General features: G+C 38.1%; 2 protein-coding genes across 3 annotated transcripts; one reads left to right on the top strand and one right to left on the bottom strand.

Annotated features, from left to right (window-relative positions):
• Positions 1–90: 90 nt before the first annotated feature.
• On the top strand, positions 91–22136 carry LOC123307865 (hillarin). Its single transcript, XM_044890336.1, has 12 exons — positions 91–340; positions 6303–6768; positions 8408–8655; positions 13270–13386; positions 13461–13654; positions 15577–15897; positions 16256–16399; positions 18175–18393; positions 18525–18733; positions 19539–19669; positions 20790–21047; positions 21180–22136. Exons 2-12 carry the CDS (start codon positions 6411–6413, stop codon positions 21474–21476), a joined length of 2496 nt encoding a protein of 831 aa, XP_044746271.1. The 5' UTR covers positions 91–340; positions 6303–6410; the 3' UTR covers positions 21477–22136.
• A 630-nt stretch (positions 22137–22766) lies between these two features.
• On the bottom strand, positions 22767–25989 carry LOC123307261 (dystrophin-related protein 2-like). 2 transcript variants are annotated; one of them, XM_044889498.1, is made up of 13 exons: positions 25917–25989; positions 25609–25831; positions 25402–25538; positions 25138–25345; positions 24838–25081; positions 24626–24737; positions 24408–24574; positions 24128–24240; positions 23888–24010; positions 23701–23815; positions 23362–23647; positions 23118–23249; positions 22767–23062 (listed from the first exon to the last, which is right to left on the bottom strand). In XM_044889498.1, the coding sequence occupies exons 2-13, from the start codon at positions 25662–25664 to the stop codon at positions 22929–22931; spliced, it is 1827 nt and encodes a 608-aa protein (XP_044745433.1). In that variant the 5' UTR covers positions 25665–25831; positions 25917–25989; the 3' UTR covers positions 22767–22928. The 2 variants fall into 2 exon arrangements, with proteins under 2 accessions (XP_044745433.1, XP_044745432.1); XM_044889497.1 differs by having other exon boundaries at positions 25609–25955.
• Positions 25990–27340: the final 1351 nt, after the last annotated feature.

The raw sequence follows: 27340 nt of genomic DNA, 5'->3' as shown, positions 1-27340 counted from the left end.
TCCGAACCACAATTCAGAGAATTTCCGAAACACTCTCTCTCTGAAAGAGGAAACAGAGAACAGGTGAACGGAGACAGAAACAGCGGATCGAATAGCAACCTGTGCGATAGAATCGTCGTTCACTTGTTTCGCCATCAGAATGCAACATGGCTCCTCGCCTGCTCGATCATTGAAGTCACCGTCGCGGACGTTGGCGTGAAAATTTATAATTCTAGGTGTTTTGTGCCCGGATTTGTGAAAATAGAAGCGAAGGGCTTCGGGAAAGGGATTCTACCAGCCATCGGAGGGACAGCTGGCGGTTTTGGCAGCTTGGGCCGCCCTAAATCCGGTCGGATATAAGGTGAGAGAAAATATAATTGTTGCGGAGAGATTTGTTTCGCACTTTGGAGGTGTTTTGACGTCTGTCTAAATGTTCTTTTTGGAACTGTTCGAAAATAGGTTTTCCTTTTAATGGGAAATTCCAACCTCATTTTTTCCGACGATTTAAGCACGGTAAACGTGGTTAAGTGAAGGAGAGTGATGTTTCGAACCTGATTTTGTTGAGGAAATGAATCATAGTTTGCTTCATTTCAGGTAGAATTGACGTTTTGGACAGTATAATAGATAATACGAGTGACATAATTAATAGTCGCAAAGAGACCTTCAAGCTTCAACAAAGAATCTTTCCAAATCAAAATCAATCTTTTTACAAATTCTACCATTCTGATTCAGAATTAAACATTTTTTTTCGACGCGAACTACCCTTGAAACTGCAACCACCCTGTAGATACACACGGAGCATAAAACGCTTATAAATTTTCTTTACGTCAATAAAACATAGATACTTTATTTCGAATAAAACAAATCTATAGGTATAGAATAGTTGCTAAAGAATTTGAGGGTTCACAGAATAGTGTATCTATCTGTCATGTGAATTTTTGTTTGCAAAAAACCCACTGAAGATGGCACCTTAAAAGAAGGTTTAACTTTTTTTAGATACCAGAAAACTGAAAGAAGTGACAGATTCTATGGTATGGAAAAGGCAATAGATTTTTTTCTTGCGAATAAAATTTACGTCTGGCTTTTTCTACTTACCTAAAGGGTTAAAGGGTATCACCAAAATATACGTTTTTTTTTATTGCCGTCTGCCCAATTTCGTTCCTTTCACTTCCTTGGTTTCTAAGAAAAAAATTAAAACTTGCTTCTTAGGTCCCATATCGACCCTGTATCGAAACAGGGTCTGCCCAAAAAATTATACGAAAGACCCACGCTATTTTTGACGAGAAATCACCCCTAGAGTTTATTCGCAACTATTCATGGATTGGGCTGAAGAACTTCCATCGATGACTATCGACGTCTGTCATAGAAAGACAAACTTCTGTCTATAAAGAACACATAGAACTATAAGATATAAGGTCACAGAGACAACCAGACAACAGGTTGTCTCTGTAAGGTCATAGACATAGAGACTCTATGTCTCTATGTCATAGACCTAGAGACTCTATGTCATGTCTATCTATTTAAGATATAGAATAATGTGAAAGAACTTCATCTCTCTCAAGAAATCATAGAACAAATATTCTCCAAGTGAGGAAAATCCATTTTCTATGATTTTCATCAGTCGTTTTCATCTTCTCAGTTCATTCATTAATTTTTTTCATCGAACTTCATTGAAACCCCGCCCCCAATCGATCTATTCCGAACAATCCGTAATTGAAAAGAGTTCGAAATAGAAAATTCCGAACGAATCCCACAGAATTATATATACCTGTGGGGGAGATCCGTATAGCCGATGGATGTTGTTTTCATATTTTACAACCTTCGTGAATCGGATAAAATATTCATCGTGGATTGATTGCATATTCATTCATTTTCATTAGTGCTGACTATTTTTGGATGTGATTGTAATATACAATGGCGAAAAAAGGCGGGTGGGCGTATCTAATGTTCGGTTGTTTAACTACTCGATAAATGTCCTCTCCGGAGAGATCTGCAAAGATGCAGATTTCAGGATATATAGTCTTGAAAGCGAAGAGGATTATTGAAAAGCACGGAATGATACTCATTTCCTACGTGTACACCTATTTCATTATCAAATAACAATCAGGAGAAGATTTCTATTTTAGTCGTAAAAACATAATTCTGTGGTTGTGTGTGAATCAGAGAACCCTCGAAACTCTATGTTCCTACCTAGGTATGACCTCAGCTAGCCTTGGGGCATTTGTCGAATATAAATATATACCCGCTATATCATAATATCAATTGTGCTACTTTCTTCTCTTAGTGGCAGTCAATTCTTTTATTCGAAGAAATAATGTGATGATAAATTGCCACAGAGAAAATGAAGATGATTCATGTGCGATTTCTAATACAGGAAAGAAGCGCATGAATTTGTTGACTTGACACACGCTCCTTGTTTCTAAATAGGTTCCCAAATGTCCCAAAACAGAATGTTCTATGAATTACGCCTTAAATTTTCTGATTTACAGGTCTTTTCCTCTTGAGAAACTCGATATTTTATTCCTTTCAAACAGAAAGGGTACGAAGCAAAATTGAAACATGAAAATGTCTACCCAGATAAAACACGACGAAGTAATAAACCAATTACACATAAGATAAACCTTATAACTATATTTAATGTTGGTAATAAACACAGTTCAAGGTAGGCAATAATTGTTGCGATAAAAGTACGAAATACTTGTGAACGGACATGCAGAAACCGATGAGATTCTTCCTCACCACGTCTACTAAATGACTTAATAGATTTAATTGGCATATTTGCCACGATTTCGAATATTTTCATGTCATGGATATGCATTGCAGCAAAGTGGGCATGGAAATACACAACCGTTACTTTGGCCGTCTATAAGAGGGAGACGAAAGAAATGAGATTTCAATTAAGTAAGCTAACTTCCTCGTCTATGGTATGGACGACAGGTACGATGATATGATTACATTCGGAATTGACTAAGCGCAATTCTCGTCTCTGACTCGTACAAATATTTTAACAGTTGATTCTTGCGGTCAAAAAAACACTTTTTTCCAGTGGCGGCTCGTGGTCATGAGAGCTAAGGAGGCTAATAGTTTTCGAGGAGTGTTGGAACAAACTCTTATCAGTCAATAAAATATACTTCTTCAGCATAATGAAAAGTTGTCAGTTCTAAGATTAATTTTGAATGCAAGAGGATGCTATATGCTCCTTTGACTTGTTATGCCTTTCGATAGATCGCGGTAAATTTTTCAAATCTGAAAACCCCGTTTTGAACCATGAAGTATATTCTGTTTGATGAGAAAATAGTAAATATGGCCAGCAGAATAATTTTTCCTGTTTGATCGATCCAGTTAACCAATCACATTTATCGTACCAAACAACACTGAAACTTCTATTCTGACGATTTTCGGTAGACTTTAGTGCAATTAAATTTGGTGGAGGTCTTGTGAAGGTTTTAACAACGTGTACAGTTAATTCTCAATATTCAATTCCATTTTATTTTTTGATCCGTATCAGTACTTACCCCTAACGCCCTGACAAAACAACCTATCTTAACAAGAATATGTATATCACAAATTTCCCGAAGTTCCAGTTCTCCACGAAGTCGTTACATTCAAATTGAAAATTGAAATCATAACAACTACCGTCGGAGATCAAGCGAATATAGTCGAAGACGGCACGAAAGAATCGATGGAGAACAGGGGAGCTGAGCCTCCTCTGGTACATTTTACGGGCGAATATGGTACAGTAAGTCAGCTGAATTCTTGTTCGGTTAGTATGCGAGTCCAGAGAACGTATGCGTGGGTTACACTATCAACGGAGGCAGCAGGCCCAACAGCCTCCGTCCGAATAGGCAGTACTAGGAAATATTCACATTCGACGCGGCGGACGCGTACGCAGCCGGTGGATTGTATGATTGTTATGCTGGATTTTTATGAGCGGAGGACCGAAAAATGAACTAATTTTTATCTGAATATCTAGTTCAGGTGTTCGGAAAATGTATATAGAAATTACTTTCTGAAAATGAGGACATGCCCGAAGTGAATGTATTTTAGCTCTAAGCTTCATGAGGAGGCTTAGCCTCCCTTGCCTCCTCTGACGAGCCGCCCTTGCTTTTTTCCTTTTTCTTTTTTACAATTCGGCCCTGATAAAAAGATATACGTCCAGTTACAGGAAAGTTCATTAAAATTTAATACTTCATTAAAATCTTAATCCTCCATTTTCCCCTTCAAAAATGACAGTTTTAAATTTTGATGGGACATCAAATTTTAATGGACTTTCCTGCAACTGGACGATAGCCATTTTAATTTTTCATAATGAGCTGTGCCACCCCTGGAAAAACAAAATTACCTTCAGAATAACTAGCTATACTCCATTCACTTTTATTTTAGCAGTCGGTTGGCCATGAAAATTTGACACAATTCACTCTGTATAGCTCTGTATAGAACGAAAATGTGGGGTTATGACGCTTGTCAAAACATTTTTGGGTTTTAAACCAACGCTATGTTTCCCGTTCTACGTAAAAGTTTCTGTTATTACGTATTTTTTCACAATGTCGAATCTCTTCGGAAAATATGTGACGAACATAATTGAAGTTTATACAAACTGATTGAAGGCATACCAAATCCAGTTATTTTCATGGAAAATACAAGAGATCAGTATAATATCAAAATATGCACTAGCTAGAGGAAAGTTAATGTTCGTTATCTGCTTTGGCTGAAGTTTGAATACGTTACATCAGTTGTAGATTTCAAAAATATTAACCCGAAGATGAAATGCATAAGATGCAGTGGTTGGGAATGGGTATCTCCCGAAGGAATTAACAAATAATTACAAGAATGTTAAATTCTTCAACAAAAATCATCTTGCATCAATATAAGTAAGAGGAATTCAAGGAAGTTTCAAGTCAAAACTTCAAACAAAAATTTCACATGAATAAACAATTAACAGGACAACTGGCGCGTATTTGTGGCTGTTCATCTTAATACATTGATATAATAATAAGAATTAGGTATTTATTGATACCTTAAGACATTTACAATGTATAGGACAAGTCAAATGAAAAATAGAAAAATCAATTTTCGGGAACTTATTCTACGATGACATTCATCGAAAATCCTGTAATAAACTTCTCGCATTAATTCACTCATAAAACATTAAATTCTCAAATGCCACCACTTTTTTGGGCCTACCAATAGAAGGAAATTCTTTGTCATCCTCTTCATTCACAATCTTTCTGATTGTGGAAATATTCAGCTGAAATATAAGTCGTTTAGATTCAGATGAAACATTATATAAATTCTCTTACATTGAATATGTTCGCTACCGTCTGACGTATTGTGGATTTTAAAATATCAGGGTATAACTATTTGAATGAGCGGACCTTGAATTTTAAATAACGCTTCCTGAAACCCTGTCTCTCTTTTCAATAACTTTCGGCATTTTCGTAATATTGATTGATATTAGTTGTGGCAACGGCGTTATGACATTAACGACATTTCATTGAGTGCCAACCTTACTCCGTTCTAGTTACAAAGACACTACACATCTGTGGATATGTCAAACAGAGTTGTATTCAGTCATAGTACCCAATTTTTTAAATTTCATAGATATAAAAATTGTAATGTTGATACAGCAAAATGCCTACATGCTTTATGCTTTGCTATAACTGAAATACAGTCTTTCTCCGACCTCTCTCGCAGAACCGAGAGTAGCGATTTTTCGTCCGAAATCTTTTACTTTTACCTACTACCAGACGACAGAAGCGAAAATTTCCTTCCGAACACAACACTAAGCGTGAGCATTGTCGATGGCCTAGCCGCCAGCTAAAACGAAACCTGAGTGAAAGCAGCAATAACCACGGATCGAAAATTCCTCGACCAGTCTTCAATCGCAAGTATTTTACGAAAAAAATCTGCGAATCGTCCTAACATTCACTTTTTGATACGTTTATAAGGGCGCTCTCTCCGCCCTGTAACTCAAAAACGGTTCACCGTATGAAAAAAAGTTTCAGACAAAATTTTTCGCAAATTTCATGCTCCACAACTTTGATAATGCATGTTAACACCGTTGGAGCCATAAAAACCGAGATAATAGCGTAAAACCGAATTTATAACCTTTGACCTTGAATAACTTACGACGCAAACACGAGATTCTACGAGACTTTTGAGACAACTTTCAGAACGTAAAAATAAAGGTGTTCACGAGTTTTCATCAGCCTCTTATCTCGAATTCCGAGGTTGACCCCTATCTCGTAACAACGTGCCCGGACTAAGCGTGTGAATTAGCCCTAATGAAAAGCGGATTAATGAACCCATTGTTTCGTCGGCAGCTCACGAGGACCGGCCAACCGAGCCACCAGGGGAAGTGTGTCAATGATAGGCGGCCATCCACATGAAACATCGACCATCATCAAGATCGAACAGTCCATGCCGAGGAAATGATTCAGAGCAGCTACAAAGCCATGTACCGGCCGAATTTCTACGAGAGTACGTGCCTGAGATGCAACGAGACGGTGTATCAGGTGGACAGGGTCGGACCCCTGAAAGACTTCACCTTTTTCCACAGTGGCTGTTTTAAGTGCGCGGTGTGCGGGACTAAGTTGACTCTGAAGACGTACTATAACAATCAGCATAGGCAGGAGGACAAAGAAGTGTACTGTAACAGTCACGTGCCCAAGATAGGTCCTGGACATCTGGACGGGTCCTCGGTGGGCATCAGGTCGGCCTTGAACGTGCCCAAATCTACCAGTTTCGTCAACGAGCAGATCAGAGGTCCAGGAAGAGGAGATGTTGAAGGTAAGGATCAATTTACTCTTGTAATCCTCTCTGGTGAAGGTATTTCTATATTTTTGTCGAGGGGTTGCAATTAGAAGCTTTGAGCACTATGGCTCAATCGGGCTGATCATAATTACGCTGTACTGAAGATGTGACAAGGATGCAGAAACTGCTCTTCAGTTATAGTCTATTCAAAGTCACTCGAAAAACGCATACAATTGCCTAGGCACCTTTCCTTTATCTTCCCTAATGGAAACAGGTTAAATATATCAAAGGACGAGATGTATTATTTCGAAGATTATTCATGTGGCTGCTACATCAATGATCTGTTTATTCTTGGGTTAAGGATTACAATAAGTTTTGGTAAACGAAGCAAGAAACTCAGAGTAGTGCGATTCATTTCTTAGTCAATGTTTTAAATTGCAAAGTTTACTGACAAATCTACAAAAATCGTCATATTTTCTCCACTTTCTATAACTATCCTTTGTACAGGGTGGGCCAAATTCGATGGTATATTGAATTGCAGCTCTGTAACCGTAAGATCTAGAGAAAAATTGATGCCACGTTTCAGTATTATCGAAAAACAAATGTAACATTTTACAGATACTTTTGTATGCAGAATGCAGTGGTGAAGTCAAAGTTTTTTTTCTCTCCGCCACTTCAGTGATATAATAGTGCCTATTTTTAATTTTTTTTAATATAAACCCGATAAATATGATTACAGAGCTGTCATTCAATCCCATCGAATTTTGCCCACCCTGTATGCACGTTTTCGCTTTTCGACTCATAAATAACAAGAGATCTTGTAATACAAGATATATATTTTCTATAAATCTAAAAAATAACGGCAATAATGATATCTAATAATATCAGACAGCAATGAAATCATCGTATGAAGTCTTAATTATCAATGCAACTACAAGACCATGATTATTCTCCAATAAACATACATCACCATAGGTATAATTTGTAAATATCAAATTACTTAGACGCAACTAAGAAGAATCTCCAATTTGCATGAATTATTCAGATGATTTATAGGTCCTGATGATGAACCAACGACTACCTTTAAGAGTTGTCATGACTTTTAACATCCATAAAATTAAAGTAGCCGCTGATTTTTCAACTAACGCAGTCAGTAGGATCCATTTCTTGTCCACGGCCATGTAAACAATTTGTTAGACTGACTAAAGTTATAAGCATACATAAATCATGACCCGCAATGGTTTCTGAATATTAATGATTTAACCTAGTAAGTATTACTTTGTGTTAAAGTCGAAACAGAGTAGGTAACACATCGGAGAAGCTGAAATAGCTCGCTCAAAATTTCAGGACAGAGTGTTAACAAGTATTATTCAGGATTACATTAGAAGAAAAATATAGAAAAGTGAAGACTTGAGATAACAGAACAGCGGTGAAAAGATTGTGACAGGATACAGAGCAGACTAAGATGCTCGTTTTTTCCAATGTCTATAATTCCCAAAATAGGAACTGAAATTTTTTTTTGAATATTTTTATAATAACCATCAATACTAGGCCTATCAGCTGGTTCGATATTGACGTCTGTGACACTTGTATACCCAGAAATGGAGTAGTTTAAGAATAGACCACTTTTTCCATTAGTTTCTTTTTCTTTATTTTTTTTTACGAATTTTTGCAGCACTCCACGTCCGAACCACAGTCAACGGCGTCAGGTCGCACTCCCCCTTGTCGCCCAACTATGGCGAAAAACACGCCTCGCAATACAGCCCAAATTCCTACCCCATAAACAACATCCACAACGATTCTCCAGGTTACCAATATGGACGCTTCGACGCCAGCGCCCTACACATCGCACATGCCCTCAAACAGACCGAATTGCAGAAATCCTACAGGCAATCGAGAGAGAAACCCATCGACTGCTATTTGGTAAGTGTTTGTAGCCTAAGATAAAATAAAATACATATTGCAGCACTTTTTCGTTGAGGATTGTTTAGTTTTAAGTTTAAGGTTCGAAAACTCTAGAATTTTGGGCGATAAATTCCAGCCTCTGGAATATATCAAGAGTTGGAGATTGAACAACTTTGGTATACACCCGATACATCTGGTAATTCTTCTCTGGTGCCTATGGGGAGGAGGAAAAACTTAACAGAATGCCTCGTCAATGCAAAAAATGCCTTCGAAAAGAAAGAAGGCTCCTTGAGGCCATCTTAGATACCGGAGGTCATTCTGTGAGAAGCAGTATCGCCTGTCCACATAATGCCTCTCCAATGCAAGAAATGCCTTGCACGAGAAACCTGTAAGAGCGAGAAGGAAGGCTCTTTTAAGCAATCTCAGATACTGGAGTTCATTCTGCGAGGAAGATTGAAAAACTTCGGATCACCTCTTCACAGAATGCCTCACCAATGCTAGACAACGCAAAAAATGCCTTGAACGAGATGGAAGGCTTCCTGAGGCCATTTCATATATTCGAGGTCATTCTGTGAAGAGCAGTAAGAAGCTTCGAATCGTCTGTTCACACAATGCCTCGCCAATGTAAGAAATGCCTTGGACGAGAAACCTGTAAGAGCGAGAAGGAAGGCTCTTTTACGCAATCTCAAATACTGGAGTTCATTCTGCGAGGAAGATTGAAAAACTTCGGATCACCTCTTCACAGAATGCCTCACCAATGCTAGACAACGCAAAAAATGCCTTGAACGAGATGGAAGGCTTCCTGAGGCCATTTCATATATTCGAGGTCATTCTGTGAAGAGCAGTAAGAAACTTCGAATCGTCTGTTCACACAATGCCTCGCCAATGCAAGAAATGCCTTGTACGAGAAACCTATAAGAGCAATAAGAAGAAATGCTCTTTTAGGAAATCTCAGATACTGGAGTTCATTCTGCGGGGAAGAGCGAAAAACTTCGGATCACCTCTTCACAGAATGCCTCACCAATGCTAGACAACGCAAAAAATGCCTTGAACGAGATGGAAGGCTTCCTGAGGCCATTTCATATATTCGAGGTCATTCTGTGAAGAGCAGTAAGAAACTTCGAATCGTCTGTTCACACAATGCCTCGCCAATGCAAGAAATGCCTTGTACGAGAAACCTATAAGAGCAAGAAGAAATGCTCTTTTAGGAAATCTCAGATACTGGAGTTCATTCTGCGGGGAAGAGCGAAAAACTTCGGATCACCTCTTCACAGAATGCCTCACCAATGCTAGCCAACTCAAAGAATGCCTCGAAAGCAAACGAAGACTCCTTGAGGAATTCTCATATACCGGAGGTCATTCTGTGAAGAGCAGTAAGAAACTTCGAATCGTCTGTTCACACAATGCCTCGCCAATGTAAGAAATGCCTTGGACGAGAAACCTGTAAGAGCGAGAAGGAAGGCTCTTTTACGCAATCTCAAATACTGGAGTTCATTCTGCGAGGAAGATTGAAAAACTTCGGATCACCTCTTCACAGAATGCCTCACCAATGCTAGCCAACGCAAAAAATGCCTTGGAAGCAAACGAAGACTCTTTGAGGCCTTCTCATATACCGGAGGTCATTCTGTGATGAGCAGTAAGAAACTTCGAATCGCCTGTTCACATAATGCCTCTCCAATGCAAGAAATGCCTTGTACGAGAAACCTGTAGGAGCAAGAAAGGCCATCTCAGATACCGGAGGTCATTCTGTGAGAAGCAGCATCGCCTGTTCCCAGAATGCCTTTCCAACGCAAGAAATGCCTTGTACGAGAAACCTATAAGAGCAAGAAGAAATGCTCTTTTAGGAAATCTCAGATACTGGAGTTCATTCTGTGAGGAAGAGTGAAAAACTTCGGATCACCTCTTCACAGAATGCCTCACCAATGTTAGCCAAGGCAAAAAATGCCTCGGAAGGAAACGATGACTTCTTGAGGCCTTCTCATATACCGGAGGTCATTTTATGAAGAGCAGTAAGAAACTTCGAATTGCCTGTTCACATAATGCCTCCCCAATGCAAGAAATGCCTTATACGAGAAACCTGTAGGAGTAAGAAAGGCCACCTTAGATACTAGAGGTCATTAGAAGTCTGGAATTGCAGAAGAGCTTTTGATGACGTAGCAGTGATGATGGGACACACAATAGGTCTTAAGGCCACTGAGCATTGTACCCTTAAAACAATCTAAATGAGTATCGTGGCTCCTATGTAACATATTGACCAAAAGTTATTGTAGTTAGTACCTGGTCGTTCTTATTTTTTCTCGTTCAGTATAAAATAGCCCGAAAATTTGTATGTACTTAACATTTAGATTCGAACAACACAATTTTGCATATCCTGCTCCTTTTTTATCGTATGCAGTCAATCAAAACTGGTCTTAATTATCCCAATCGTTAATATCCGACCCGTAAAGTTGCTCTGTCTGCTAAATTCGAGACTATATTATTGAGGCAATTACTTCTGGTCCAGTGAAAGAGAAAGGTCCCTGTTATGTTATCAGTTCAGTTGTGATTTTGCGAATCGAAACGTTGAAATGTTCGAAAAAGTCGTTTCTCTCTGGGTATTCGTGAGGACACATAAGGTCGAGATTCAGTGGAAGAGGGTATGTTGATTGAATTCAAATCCAACCTCATCCTTGCCATAAATTGTCGTCGCATTGAACGGCCACCGTAATTCCCAGATTTAGCACCATTGGTTCATTCGTGCTTGTTCCTAGGAGCAATATGTATATGTAAAAATATAAGTCTAGAATGTAGAAAATGAATTGCCCCTTCTGCAATTTCTCGAGGGAGTTACAGAACGAGTTAGGGAGAATAGATCCTACATAGATATCCCCAACAAAGAGAAGAGCTGCAAATATTTGTACGATTCAAAGAGTCACCCTGTATACCCACTGTAATAAATCAAGATGTAAGATATGCAGTGATTTAACTGAAAATTTTCAGAAGTTGACCGCCTTCGTTGGTTCAAATTACTCAATCTCCTCTCAATTCTTATGATCCATTGATGGAATCAATCTCGATGAACGTCATTGATTCCTTAAGCCCACGACTTTCACTGGACGACCACGACAATAAACAGGAGGTTACGGTCTTGTTCTTGCCTTTAACCTAGTAAGGTTCCTAACAGCAGCTCTCTTACCTCATCGTGACGTAATTCATCGATGAGTTTCGTGGAACATAAAAAAATGACATAATATAATTATAATAATAAGTGATTTCTTATGGTTGAAATATATTTCACAGTTAAAATCAACAGAAAAGTTACAATTGTCAATTCACGTCAATTATTTTCTGATTTTGACATATAAAAAGACACCATAGATATATAAAACGACACATTTTTAAAACTCATTGACGTTTTGAGACGTAACTAGCCACTCAACACATTATTTTCATTTGTAATCATATAATCAAGCTATAATACCATGCAAATTAGTCGATATACTTGAAATCACGTGCGTTGTCTGAGAATTCCGCGATTTCTCGACGAACAGGAACTGCCGTACTTACTGTACCTACCCAGAATCAGTTAGGTATTCCATTCTATGTTAAACGCCATCCGTGGGAGCGCGTTGCTCTGTGAACCGACCGCCGTTCATCCTCTGTGGCTGTGGAAAGAGGAAATGCTTCTACATGGAAGGAAATACACGGAACTGTTGTAATTAAACGTTTCGAATAGGGTCAGTTGGTCGTTTCGCACAGACAATAAACTTTTCAATTATACCTATTCGTTGATTATAACTATGTACGCTCATGACAAAGATTAGAAGCTTTCCCCATGTTATACAGACGGAAAAATTAGAATGGGAAACTTCGTGGGACCTTCTTACATCATTTTGGATTTGTTCTTTTGTGAATTCGACTGTTTCTCCACACTTGTGTAAACTAAAAACTGCATAACATGATTTTCACTTCTCAATTATTTAACTACAACAGTCTGCGAATAACTTACTGGCATAATCTATGCGCCAGGTTTAGACACAGAATGTCAAACTAAAGAATTCAAAAGGCTATTTGAGGACGAATTATTTGAAGCCACGTTTTGTGCAGATGGCTACCAGCCAGGCACATACTTAAAGGTAGAAGAAGAAAAACCATACAGAATTTTCCCAGTTAGAATTTATGTAGTATGATTCAGTTCCTCCTACAATCCTTTCTCGGTACTTACAACCAGAATTTTCTGTGAGTGACGAATTCAACGAAAACCTATGTCATATTTCTGAAAACTCTATGTTTCTTCTCATGGTATACCAAAAAGAAATACAGAAATAAATTTCTACAATCGAGTAGGCGGTTTTTACGAATTCATGTTCCATTTTTGGAACGAAGAATCCTTGGGTCATTCTATATATCATCGAGTGTAACGTAGGCGAAAATATTTCATCCTTCAGGGACAATCAGGTGTAAAATATCAATGAACTAATTTCAGGACGTAACCGTGATGTATTCAATTCTTCCCACATTGAGACGATACCGAAATATCAAATTCTCACGAAAAAAACAGCAAAGTTTGTTTTTAGTTCATATTTCCCGAATAAATAGTTATTTTGCATCAACGTATCTATAAAAATACATCGAATTATCGATCTATTTCAGGATAGAGATGAACAGAGAAAGTTAGAAATGAAACACAGAAAGGAAGAAGACGATTTGTATAGAAAATTCCAAAGACAAAGAGAAGAAGAAGAGAGGAGAATAAAAGACGAAATACGGGTGAGCAATTTAAAATACTTTTCAATTTGTATTTCGACAGCGATGTTTTTTAACGTTTCTTCAATTCTTTCTAGGATGAATGGGAAAAAGAGCTCGAGAGGTTAACGCATCGCTTCGAGAGAGAGATGCAGATGAAGAGGAAAAGAGACGACCAGAATATCCTCACGTTGAGGCACCAACAAGAGAAGGACGATTTAGAGAAAAACATGACATTGAGGAGAGACAAAAAGAAAGAATCTTTGACGAGAAAAATGCTGGAGCACGAACGGTGAGCTTAGTTTTTTTCACACTTTCTCCCTCAAATTAAAATGTTTTGGGAATAAAAATCTAAATCATACTTTTCAACATTTTTTCTGGGAGCCAAGCAGATCTGGTTTGGTTCATCACCTGGATGGATGACCGCTCCGGTTACGAATTCAAACGAGCTCCCGACTCGGCGTCGTTGCTTTTCTTTCGACGACTGTTCCTTCCGTCGAATCGACGAAGAAAGTCTCTTTTTGAAGTTTCATGGAATCAATTACATAGTAGATTAATTAATTCCAAACTACCCATAAATTATGGCCGAGATCTTCACAGAGATAATTCTTTTAACTGTCTTCGTGTTACATTTCCTCATACATGATTGAGTTTCCAGGTTAAAGCTTCACTCTAGCGTTTAATCTCTCTTCTTCGAATTAGTTACTTTTTATTTATGTATGTGCTTTCACATCTATACAGGCTGTCTGCGAGAAGGGGTATTCTACAATTTCTTCTGAGCCAATCGGCAATATCGCTTCGTTTAAAATCTACAGTGTTTTTTGTATTCTAACTGGTGGTTATAAAAAATTTGAGCTTTGAGAAATGTAACATAGCGACGTTGTTATCGATTAAACAGCATGAGTGTCTTTCTAACCTTTTGTAGTCTAGAAATAATGTGTCTCAGCATTAGTTTATCCATCAAATTAAATAAGAGGTATTTTTCTCAGTTTATTCTATGAAATTTTGCGTTACGTGTAGGCATCTATGAAATATACCTCTCTGAGTTCAGAGCGGTATATTTTTCAGGTAGAGTTCATATTAAAACATCCATCGACTCGTCTTGATATAGGAAATTTGATCAATGAAAAATTTCTCAGGCATTATTTGAGGGTGTTTATATCCATCACTCCTAGAGTGCTTGCTATTGAACTCAAAATATATGAAAAAATTCTAATTGACCTTTTCGTCCGTATCTAATGAAGAAAGGATTGAAAAAAAAACCATCAATGACCAAATCATTCTCAGTATCTCAGTAAAAAAGGGTTTGTCCAGTTCTGACACAAAAATTTAGGATTGCCAATGAAAAAATCCTCATAAGTGTGATTTTAATCAAAATTTACCTATTCGATCATTTTTATACGAAATTGTGAATAACCAAAGGTATGCTTTCGTACATTACCTTTCACTCACCCTATACAGGGTGAGTCTTTCACTCGTACAAATATGTAGATTCGAGAGGTCAAAAGAAACACTTTTTACCTATACTATTTTTCCAAGTCGGCCCTGATAAAAAGATATAGCCATTTTGAGTTTTCATAATGAGCTATACCACCCCTGGAGAAACAAAATTCCCTTCGGAATAACAAGCTAAATCTATGACACTACACATCTGTAGATCTTTTAAACAGAGTTGCATTCAGCCAATGTACCCAATTTTCCGATTCAAATTACTCAAAAACGGCGCATTATACGAGATAATATGAAGAATACTTTCATTTCACAAAACGTTCAAATATTCATTTGATAGCATCCAACTTAGTTTCAAGAGTTGGGTTTTGGAATTTTTGGTATGTTTATGGTACGTAATGGTCATAATGAGAAAACTGGAAGACATGGGTGATATCTTGTGTTCGGGAAAGATTCATCAGATGAATAAAGAACTATATTCCGAAATTCATTTCATTCGATGAAACCGTTTGTGAAATAAAACTAAAAATAAAATTTTTTATGGTTTTTCAACAGCCTGTATCTTTCAAACCTAGCCGATTCGGAAAAAACGGCAAAGGAAAAAAGTGTTCCTTTTGACCTCAAGAATCTACTGTTAAAATATTTGTAAGAATCAAAGAGTCACCCTGTAAACGCCAGGCCAGGCAAATGGTTCCGAGCTGTCGCTAGGAACATTCTTAAGGTAACAAATCTTGGGCGTTTTCTCATGAAATTTCCCGATCGCAGGGCGGCCACAGCGGCGCTGGTCGAGAAGCAGAGCCACGAGATGCTGGAACTCATCAACGAGAAACGCAGCGAGTTCATGCAGGCCGAGTCGCTGTACCTGGAGGGCGACGGGATGCCCCTGGAAGAGGTAGAACCCTATCCGAGCACCGCGCCCGCCCCAGCTCCGCCTGCCCTCAGCAAGTTCCAGGTCTACAACGACCCGGTGGAGTTCAGCAACGTCGACCAGATCGCCATCTCCGTGGCTCAGGAGGACCAGAAATCCTTCACCGACCTGGTGAGGCAGCTGGTGGGGAGGTGCGGTTCCGATATCGAGAAGGCCAGGTGAGTTTGACGTGAGAATTATCGAGGAAAAACTCGGAAACACAGAAAACGACTTGATTAGTCCACAAAAGGAAGTTGAAATTCGATGTTATGATGAATAAATTTGACGTTTGAAGTTTCTGGGGAGGTCTGTCCTCCGGTAGCCCGATGGTAGAGCACATGACCGGCAATCAGGAGGTCGTGGGTTCGAGTCCCGCTCGAAGAAGTACTTTTTCTCAATTCAATAATTGTCCGCAGGCCGTAAATTTTCGTATTTGAAATTTACCAAGCAGTATACTTCCTTCTTCGATATAAATATTACTTTTGATTCGGTTATATGCCATAATGAAGGTTTTTCGATAACGCATCATTTCTCTAGGACCATTTTTCGGTGGATAACCGTGAAGAATCTGAACACAATGTCTTTCGACGAGAACCTCAGGGGTGACACACCGATGGGACTTCTCAGGGGCATCAAAAATGGAACTGAGAGCTATCACGTCTTATTCAAAAGACTATGCAGGTGAGTGAGATCAAATTTAATATAAAGGACGGAATATAAGCATCTAAGTGGATCACCAATGGAGGCAAAACATTTGAAGCTGGAGTGGCAGATGTAGTCGCAATCTGCAACGAAAAGTGATCGAGAGGGTAGCAGGCAGACACGTTCCTGACTTGTTAGTCGTCATCAGCGCCGCATAAGTCGCCGACGATGACAACCAATAGTTGGGGAGCCGACGGTGCTATATCGGGATTTACTCGAGCGTCGTGGAGACCTAGTGGATTTTGAAGATTAGATGGTAGAAAGAAAAAAAGGTTCTGTGATGTATGCACTTTCAGCTGTGGGGAAAGCGTCTGCAGGGTCTCAAAGATGTAAAAAAAAAATCGTCAGGCGTACATACTCGAGCGTGTCAGATTAAGATACTGTATATGCTCTACGTGTCTCTGATAATGAATTCATGCTTATCTGACAGTTTGCGCGGTGGGACTGGTCTTACGGAAGAGTTGAAAATGATAAGAAAAAATTTCCAGCGTGTCAGATTTTTGGAGGATATGTTAATTGGACCCAAAGGAAGCTACTTTTCAAGGGACTGACAATTTGGATGAGACGAAAGGTCACAGCGGCCTTTAGAGAATGTAAAAAAAATATTTGTACATACTCGAGCGTGTCAGATTTTCATACAGATGGTTAATCTGGGTGTTGTAGACGGGTTGATCCATTAATCTGACACTAATCAGGGGGGTTTTCTTGATCTGACACTTTGAAGATGATAAAAATCCCTTTTTTTCGAATATTTCCCTCCCTGTACCTCTAATCGTTTTTTTTTCATTATGAAAGTTGTAGATAATCAAATTCTACACAACTTTTGTCTGAAGCAATTTTACATACTCTTAACCGTTCTCCAGTTAGAGGACGATAAGGGCGAGAAGCTTAGCCACACATGCGAAAGGGCAAGGTCAATGTAGAATCCCAGTCTAGTCTACAATTGTCAAAATGACAAGGTATTTCTATGTTGACTATTTCGAAATTAGTAACGAAAATTTTAGTGTTGTCTGTGACTGAACCTTAGAATGTACTATTTTCCAACGAGTGAATTTTCGCTTCATCGTGTATCGCTAAACACCTCGCATTAATCGCCATATATCTCAAAAACGTTTGAACGTAGAAAAAATTGCTTGGGACAAAATTTGTAGAAAATGTTATGCTCTACAACTTTTATAATGAATGCGAAAAAGATTTGAAGCCCAGGGAAGGAGATAATTCAAAAAAACTGATTTTTGTGACCCTTATGGTCAATTTTTATTGTTTCGGCTTGCTAAAACTGTCAGATTATATTTTTTCCGTAATTCTTGAATCATTAGCTTCAAGATGAGAAAAAACGCCATCGCGCTCGAGAATGTACACGTGACGTTTTTTGTTTTTGCCAGTTTGGCGCCCTCCCACACATTTTCGACACGCTTCAATTGTCAGATTAAAAGAATATATATTTTTCAACATGTAATTAACCACATATATCTGAATCTGACACGCTCGAGTATGTACAATGATCGTTTTTTTTTTTACTATTCTGACAGGCTGTCCTAGACAATTCCCCCTATATACAGGTCTTATTTTTGGTAGAGGTACTCTACAGGGTCCAAGGTATGTCCCCTTTTATTAATCTGACACGCTCGAGTAAATCCCGAATTTCCCTCTTCGGCTCCCCAACTACAAGATATCTTCGAAGCTTCTACGAGATGTTTTTCGATCATTTCGAATCAAATTCTAACCGAACAACCCTCTTTTACCCGTTTCAGCTACGCCGGTTTGCACTGCGTCGTGATCAAGGGCTATTCGAAGTCGGCGGGATATCAGCCAGGGGTGCGTTTCGAGGACAACAGGTTCAGGAATTCCTGGAACGCGGTTTACGTAGCCGGAGCCTGGAGGTTCGTCCAGTGTAACTGGGGAGCTAGGCATCTGGTGAACGCTAAAGAAGCCCCCAAAGCGGGAAACAAGACCAAATCGGATAGTCTGAGGTGAGCGAGACCCCAATGGAAATGGGCTTAATACATTTTTACCGGTGACTCTATAATTCTGCATCGAAAAGCTGTTGAAGTTTTCGTTGTAATCCGGTAGTCTTCTATTAACCTGGTAAAATCAACTCTAGGTACGAATACGACGATCACTATTTCCTGACCGACCCGAAGGAGTTCATCTACGAGTTCTTCCCACTCCAGTCGGACTGGCAGCTCCTGAAGAACCCCATCACGCTGCAGGAGTTCGAAGAATTGCCCTTCGTTCGATCTCTGTTCTTCAGATACGGACTCTACTTTTCAGATAGCGATACCAAAGCCGTGATGTACACGGATTCTACCGGTGAGTTGATGTGCATTATTTTATATTTGAAATTCTGTAAGGTCTTTGTGAGAACTAAAGTTAGACTTTTCACGTCCTCCTTGTAAAACATGGATGTAGGTTAACAGGGTTGATAGGACTTTTGGTGACTGAAATTTTCTAACTTTGCCAACGTTTCGTGCACATATTTCCACTTCCTCAGGGCGATGTTATACATATTCTAAAAGAGCAACTCTTCATGTTATAAATCTCGAAATTTCATCGACCTCGGAGCAGCACTTTGGTCTTCACGAATTTTTGAGTGACCCCATCTTTTCCGGGATTTTTCGAAGGTCAAGTTTTTACTTATTCTGAAAGAGCAACTTTTTAAGTAACAAAGCTCGAAATTTCATAGAGCTCGGTGCAACCGTTCGGTCTTGACGAATTCTTAACTTACCCCAATTTTGGGAATTTTTCGAAGGTCCATTTTGCAGACGCAAATCTCCGAGAAAAATCATCGTAGATCTAAATGTGATACAGATTCTCAAAGAGCAACTCTTCAAGTTATAAAACTCGAAATTTCATCGATTTCGGAGCAGCCGTTCGGTCTTTACGAATTTTTGAGTGACCCCATATTTTTTGGGATATTTCAAAGGTCAAGTTTCAACACGCGTATCTCTCAGAAAAATAATCATAATCGATTTATTCACGCATTGATTTCCATCAAAACTTGATCAGATATTTGATGTTGTATGAAGACATTGATTGGGAAGATCACGGGCGTAGATAGGTAGGAGCCAAGGTGGACGCACCCATCCCAATTTGATTGAGGACTCTTCTCTTTCAGGTGCTGCCACTGTCAGGATAGCGATGCCCAATCATATGCAGAGCAGCCTAATTTTCCACTACAATTTGAAATTTTACGACAGCGACGGGGATAGTTTCGAGGGAGTTTCGCTGAAGAGGTTCGTGATGCAGGTAGGACAAACATTGTTCGTTTGAAAATCTGAAGGTGTCAAGTCCGGGGAGCGTGGCGTTCTTAAATAATTATTTATGAAAATTATCATAGGTTCGAAAAGTCTATATTATGAATCTTGGTGCTCATCAGCTGTACGAGGATATATTGAAAAATTCTTAGCCTACTATAGAACAAAACAAAATTTAAACGTCAAAATATTTTATTACTCAACATATTCTCCTCTTAATTGGATACATTTATTACAGCGAACCTGCAACGTCTCTAGACCTTTCAAAAAAAAAAATGTTTCTTTTTGCTCTGCAAACCAGACCTCCACAGCTTTTATTACGTCCTCGTTGGAAGAAAATTTACGACTTTTTAAACTTTTTTTCAGTTGAGGAAAGATATGATAGTCAGATGGAGCCAAATCTGGTGAATAAGGGGGGTGTTCTAGTAATTCGAACCATAAATCACGAATTTCTTGCATTGCAACATCAAATTTGTGTGCAGGGGCGTTTCCTGCAAAAACAACACACCTTTGTATAGGTTTCCTCGTCTTTTCTCTGTTCACTGAAATTTTCAGTGCTTCAGATATCCGTTTTAGCCCAATTCGACGGTCTGATAAAATCGTGTCATGAACTGCATCGATATTTTCGGGGACTGACATAGAAAATGGCCTTCACGATTGGTCATCATCTTCAATGGAAAATTTACCTCTTTTGAAGCTTTGCCATCCAATTTTTCACGGTCGCATACGAAGGACATTGATCACCAAGGGTATTAAGCATATCTTTCGAAAATCTTAACCCTCTTAACCCTTTTGAATACAGGAACTTGATGATGCCTCGATACTCCAATTTTTCGATTTTCACAATTTCTGTGGACATCTTCTTTCTTTTAATTCATTGCACAACTCTGGTTTACTTCTTTGACCTCAAACTTCACACTGACACTTCTAATGAGTTATTGTTCGTTGCTATGGTAACGCAATGCATGGAACTGGTCTAGGCTAACTAGATATCAACACATCCTCGTATGAGGAGGCTTAGCCTCCCTTGCCTCCTTCTAAGAGCGCCGTTCACCCTGGCATCTAAACCATCCAGTTATCAAGGAAGAATGACCATTTTTTTTTTCATACAGTCCGTAGTTGGCAACATAGTGGCCTTCAGGGTGCACGCGCCCTGCAGCGGAGCCTTCTTATTGGACATATTCGCCAACGCTGTGACGCCCAAAGAGTACCTGACGGGAGAGCCGATGAAATTCAAGAGCGTCTGCAAGTTCAAAATATGCTGCGAGGATCTGCAGACCGTCATGGTGCCCTTGCCCGATTGCGCCAGTGGAGAGTGGGGCCCCACGAAGGCTACAAGGCTCTTCGGTCTGGTGCCCATCACACACCAGGTAAATAAACCTTTCTGTGTTGCCATGACTGGATCTCATGTAGAGCCAAGCTTCTAACTCTTGTACACTCCCTAACTATACACCGTAGTCAAAATATTGCAAGCAGGCGAGACAATAGATGATTTTTTTCAGGATGCCTTGGTGTTCGCCGGAAGGGAACTAGAGATCCAGTTCAGGATGTCGCGTCAGCTGACTGATTTCATGGCCACCCTGCACAAGAACGGCGTGGAAGAAAAGAGGCTATCGAAATTCGTCAGTCATCAGATCAGCGACGACATAGTCATTTTCAACATCAGTTTCCCGGAGGAGGGGCAGTACGGCTTGGACATCTACACCAGAGAAATGGCGTCCAGCCTAGACACGCCAGGGGAGAAACACCTCCTCACACACTGCTGTAAATATCTCATAAATTCATCGAAACGTAACTGACGATTTCGAGGAGCTAACTTTGAATAATCCTCATCGAAATGTCTTCCTCTCATTGTTCGCGTTCTATTATTGAATTTTTCTTAGCGTTGGTACTTCGTGACGGTTAAAACAACAAAGTTTTCATTGCACAAGTGTATTTTTTTGTTAACACAACTCATTAATATCATCGTTTCACGTCCAAAATTGGTACATGTTTTTAATAAATTCGAATAATCATTTAGTGTTATGTGATACTAAGTTTACACTTCTCCAATACATTTTTTCGTTTCGTATGTAAATAGCGTTCGAAGAATTCGTCAAGTGGGCCTTGGAATTTCGACGGTTCGCTAAACGTCAATTTTTGTTTGGACGACGAATTTTTTTTCGAACGCCCGAAAAGTGTTTAGGTAAGTTTTGCACGGTGGATACCATTCTAGTAAAACCGGTTTCATGAGTACTATTCTTTTTGGTTCTGTTATCGAGTGCAATAAAAATATTTTTGATATTTGCTTGTTCTAAATTTTACTTTTTATACGCTACATATTTATTGAATTTTTAATATATAATATATGCATGTTATCGGATTGTTACATTGAACAAATGTTTATTTACAATTAATGGAACTTGTGATTACGAAATTAGTTCCGCTGACTTTGTGACTATAAATAATTTATTCATCTATGAATGTTTTTTTATTCCATTTACTCCTTCCTACAAATCATCATTAATTAAATCCTACAGCTTCAACTGAATCCGAATTTTTTCAATATCGATTTTTCTAAAAATCAATGCAATCTTTAAGTTTCGTGAATCCGAAAATAAATGCGATAAAATCCGCTAGAAACGAGAAAATACCTGAAAAGATTCAAAAATGACACAAGACACGTCCATTGGTCATTTTCAACTGTGAATTCCACTCTGTAATCTGTGGTGAATGCCCAGTCGAATGTTACGCCCATGTCTGTGCCGTTCTAGAGCCATCTTCACGTACTTCATCGTCTACTGTGAAGAGCCGACCCCGTGAATTCTATGATTTCTGATGACTTGTGAAATTTCAAATATTTCCTTGGAGCATAAATGTTTCTATGTTCCAAGAATATTTCCCGTAAATTTATTATTTTGAATGAATCATTCAGGTCATCGTTCTTGATTCTTTGGCTTCCTGACTACATCTACAAGATTCCACGTCGGGATTCTCCGAACTTCCAACATATCTTCCCGACGAATATGTTGACGTCAAATCAACAGCTTCCGATGGTTTCATCACGTGATTCGTTTTGTGGGTTAGTATACAGAAGAAAAAAAAAACAATTCCACGTAAATATAACTTCATTATTCAATCGATATAAAAATTTCATTCAAAAATAGAATACAGATAAAATTTTTCGCAAAGAAATCATTTTATATATTTCTTTCATTGATTCACACTTTGGTACCAATTCTTGCACATTATTAGTTGTAAACTTTTTTTTTTCAAAATTTGTTTGTAGAACCATGGGTAGAACTAGCTCTACTAGTTTCCACTGTGTCAATGAACGATGTTAACATCCCCTCTACCTCTGAGACAGCGTATTTCAGTTGTCCATTGTCGTAATTCACCAGTGATTCTGAAAATATTAAAATTTTTATGTCGTTCAACGACATCTTACAAGGAATACCAACCATCCAGCGTGAAATTATTGGCTAAAATTTGCTCCAGTTTCACCAGAGCCTTATCTAAATCTGTATGCATTTTTCGTCCCAAACACAAACTGGATTTGCTCTTGAATATATCTGTACGCTGGGAAGGGTGGTCTAGAAAAAATCAAATGATATTCAAACTGTCAAAAATCTAACCCTAACCTCTTTTTTTTTGACATTTATGTCAAAAAGTTAACCTCTCCAATTTTAAAGGATAAGTACTCACCTCCAATCCAACTGCTGATATCATCTAAAGTATACTGCGTCGTATTTGATACTGTATTCTCGGGAAATACATCAATACTTCGATTTGAGTTGAGGGTATTTCGCGTACTCGTATTAATATTATCGGAATCACTGCAATTCTCATCGGTTTGAGCGATGGGACTGAGAAATTCCATTTCCTTAGATAAAATTCTCGATTTTGCCCCGTTCAATATCCTTGGGGTGGACTGAATGTGAATTTTGTCTTTTTTGATAAGAGATTCATTATCTGAAAGTTTCAGATATTCCTAAAATGCGAAATGATTGAAAATTGTCTACACTAACAGAATTTCTACATTACCTTCAATACTTTCAGTTTATTTATTTGATTGGACACTTGCGTTTTGTGACTTCTCAAATATATTTTTATTTCTTCAGCGTTACGATCTCCCGATGATAAAATTGTATTCAATTCCCTGAAGACGAATGTTTTATTTAGTCAACATTTTGGACGGTTATGCAATATTGAGAGTTCAGTTATATCTTACCTGTTTTGTTTTTCTAATTGACGAATTATAATTTGAAGTTGACCTAATGGTGAAGACAAATCGGAGATATCGCTTGTAACTTCATCATTTTGGTTGTCACTGTTGAAAAATTTATTGTCTTTCCTAAAAACACTCAATTTGATTCTCACTGAACTCGGAACAAACATATTTATAAGAATTTAGATTGCACTCAAGTGATAAAATAGTTTTCAAATCACTAAGAAAAATCGATCCACTCACCCTGTAGAATTAGTTCCTACATCATTCTTTTTTGGCCGATTTTTGCTAGACGAACATATCAAGATTCCAAGAATCTTTTTTAAGAGGATATTCTCGTTTTTTTTGCCATTTTCCTGAGAAAAGTGCCAAATCAATATCATATCGTACGAATGTGAAGTGAAAAAGTGAAGTAAAGTGAAGCAGGAGCACACAGTAACGAGATATTATAAAGTAAATATGTGAAAAAAGCGACTAAAATACATATTTATTTAATAAAATTGCCTATTCTATCGAACCTCACCTCAACACAATGCTCTCTCATCGAGTGTGACAATTTATGAGCGCCATCCGTTTTACCAGTGAAGAAACATCTCTGGCACTGTTTATAATTGGCACATTTCAAACAGGTGTAGCGCAAACCAGTAAACGGTTTCAATTTGCAAGAAGAACATTTAGTGTTGTGGTGAACTGAAAGGAAATATTGTAACAAATTTAACAAAATCAGTTTAGTTAGTTTACCTGTCTCAGCAAGTTTGATTTTCGATAATATTGGTAACCACGATAATATTTGTGGCCCCTTTTTGAACCAAGACACTAAAAGTCCCTCTGTTATGCCTATGAGTCCCGGCGACTAGATAAAATGGAATATACTTCAATTAAACCATAACTCACCTTGAAATGGTACTTTATACCTAACTACAATATATTCAGAAAAAGTAGTTTGAACTTACTTGTGAAAAACAACAATCTAGTGAGGAACTGATTAAATGACGACCAAAATTGGAATCCTCATGAAGAAAATCCACAATTTCTGTAATTTTCTTCAATAATAGTTGCAATCTCAGTCTTGTTACACAGTAATTATGGTCTGCACTCAATTCAAATAAAAATCTGAATAAATCAGCAGTGTTATAACTGCTAAGAATGGCCAGTATCAGTTTAGCAGATAATACTTGAATTTTCCCCGTTTTCTCACTGTAACAAAATCGGATTAATCACACTGAAAACTTGTTTTTGAATAGGGTTTCCACCTGTCATAAATATTTATCAACAAATTCAACATTAATTCTGTTGAGGTCTCCACATCTATACTCCCTTGATTTTGTTTATCGCATGCGAAATATATGTCATGAAGAATTGCTTCTAAATCATAACAATCTAGAAATAATCCTCCTTCGTTTGATCCAAGTTTGTGCCTTTCAAATACTCCCCCAACTAGAGTAAGAGGTACAAGATCCACTGCAATTAACAAATTTTTTCATCAACTGTAACAAAATTTATATGTTTCGTCTTACTGGACAGTGCCTGCTGTAATGCTCTGAATTTAAGGGCTACTCTATATGTTGAATATCGTACATAGTTGCATTCATCCAATCTCTGCTTGATCTCTGAAAATTTGGGATGATTCCATTGTTTTTCCTTTGTAGCATCGCTAAAAAATTATATTCAGTTAAAACTCGCCCCAATGAATATTAGATAAATTGTAAATTCTAGGTACATACTTGAAATAAAGAGGTAAACCGTTCTCATTTTCAATCTTCTTCCAAGGATCCATCATTGTTGTACAGAGGCCTTGATATTTCTCACTCAGCAGGTTCTCAACACTTACGATTCAACAAGTGTAATGAAAGGGTTGGGATTTCTAACCTAATTATTGTCGGCAGAGGATTTTCCAACATATCCGTATATTCTCGATTGAATTTCAGTCCCGGATAGTTTCTTGAACTACGAAAAATCATTCATCATTCAAAAATACTCGTTTAATAACCAACAATTAAGAGATAATTGTTGTTTATAACCGCATTAGCACCTGACAATTGACACTTGTTGCTTGTTGTGATTCAAAGTGAGGTCATTAAACTTTGGGAATGAGTATATATGAGCAAAGAGTAACAACTCTTTGATATGAGTATCTCAGATCAATAAAAAACACCTATCTTTGTTTTTTATTGATCTGTGATGAGTATTGAGTATCACGGATACCACAGATCTCTGTAATCTGTGACGGATACTCAAAGTATAATTATCCAAGTTTAATTATCCGTGGTTATTGATAACCACTCGCTGTTTAAACAAGTGGGCTTCGGGGTGGTCTGTAACTCGACGGTACCTTGCCAGATCGTACGATTATTCAGATAATTGAAGGAAGAGTAGAACTTCGATTTATGCCGCACCTCAGATTTTAATGATTATTTTTTAAAGTTAGAATTCTTTATATGGAACTAACTTTTAATTTGAGAGGAACGAGTTTTCGAAAATTTCATCAGAATACGTGCATTATCATTTTATTATCATGAAATATTATATTTTCACCTTTCGGTCCTTCAAACCTACTCTTAAATCCACAAAAATGATATTTTCATGTATGAAATTGTTTTTTTCTACAAGCGTGCGCGTTCAACTTTTTTCCCGCACGCATTCCAAGTTGCAAAGAGTCACTTTCCCGCACGCAAATATTATAGAGTAAATTAAATTCTATCATGTTTCTATGCATAGAATGTCAACGGTGAGAAACCCATAGTAATGACATGCAGAATTACGTCTGTCATTATATATGAATTAATCAAATGAGATATGATCTGTTTCGTAAAATGGATATATTTATATATTTCAAGCGCTTGTAGAAAAAATATTGTTCCTAACTCTTGCGTAAAGTGTCTTGCCCGCACTCAACGGCTTACCCGAACTCTGCTTCGCATCGTTCGGGCAACGCATTGAACTCTATGGTTCCCATAGAGTTCAATGGGGCAACGGCAGTTTCGTGCGGGCAAGTATCACTTTCCGCACTTGATAGGAAAATAACTATTTCACTGTCCTAACCCAACCTAACAACCTAACCTAACCCCCAAATGATTCAATTAAATTTTTGGCCAAAACCGATCAATTATGCACATTTTCCCAATGAATTATCTCAAAACCCCAAATTGTTGAGAAAAATCGAGAGAAAAACATTCGAATTAATTACGAATTACAGTGAACAAACATTCAGCTGTCATAATTGAGTGCATTTAACGAACATTTCAAAAAATTATAGCTACTGAATTATAACTTTCCGCAGATTGATTAGATTCCTCATGAAAAAATTCTATCTATAAAAAAATAATCATCAAAATCTGATTCTAATATAAGGTTTCTGCACAATCTGGCAACAAAAAGCACGAATGACACTGTTACCGCACGCGGAATTTGACTACCGAATCTCACTTGTCTTAACAGCGGGTTTACCCTTTTTTG

Source organism: Coccinella septempunctata, chromosome 2 (genome assembly GCF_907165205.1).
Source record: "Coccinella septempunctata chromosome 2, icCocSept1.1, whole genome shotgun sequence".
Classification (NCBI taxonomy): domain Eukaryota; kingdom Metazoa; phylum Arthropoda; class Insecta; order Coleoptera; family Coccinellidae; genus Coccinella; species Coccinella septempunctata.
The sequence above is the reverse complement of the archived record's forward strand: the minus strand, read 5'-3'. Positions and strand labels throughout refer to the sequence as shown.

Bases quoted from the DNA above. Each gene is read 5' to 3' on its own strand.
- LOC123307865 (XM_044890336.1), top strand. From the start codon at position 6,411: ATGATTCAGAGCAGCTACAAAGCCATGTACCGGCCGAATTTCTACGAG. The intron at 13,387-13,460 runs GTGAGCAATTTA...AATTCTTTCTAG, and splicing joins GAATAAAAGACGAAATACGG to GATGAATGGGAAAAAGAGCT. The intron at 21,048-21,179 runs GTAAATAAACCT...GATTTTTTTCAG, and splicing joins TGGTGCCCATCACACACCAG to GATGCCTTGGTGTTCGCCGG.
- LOC123307261 (XM_044889498.1), bottom strand. From the start codon at position 25,664: ATGATGGATCCTTGGAAGAAGATTGAAAATGAGAACGGTTTACCTCTT. The intron at 25,346-25,401 runs GTAAGACGAAAC...TGTTAATTGCAG, and splicing joins ATTACAGCAGGCACTGTCCA to TGGATCTTGTACCTCTTACT. The intron at 23,063-23,117 runs GTTGGTATTCCT...TAATATTTTCAG, and splicing joins CAATAATTTCACGCTGGATG to AATCACTGGTGAATTACGAC.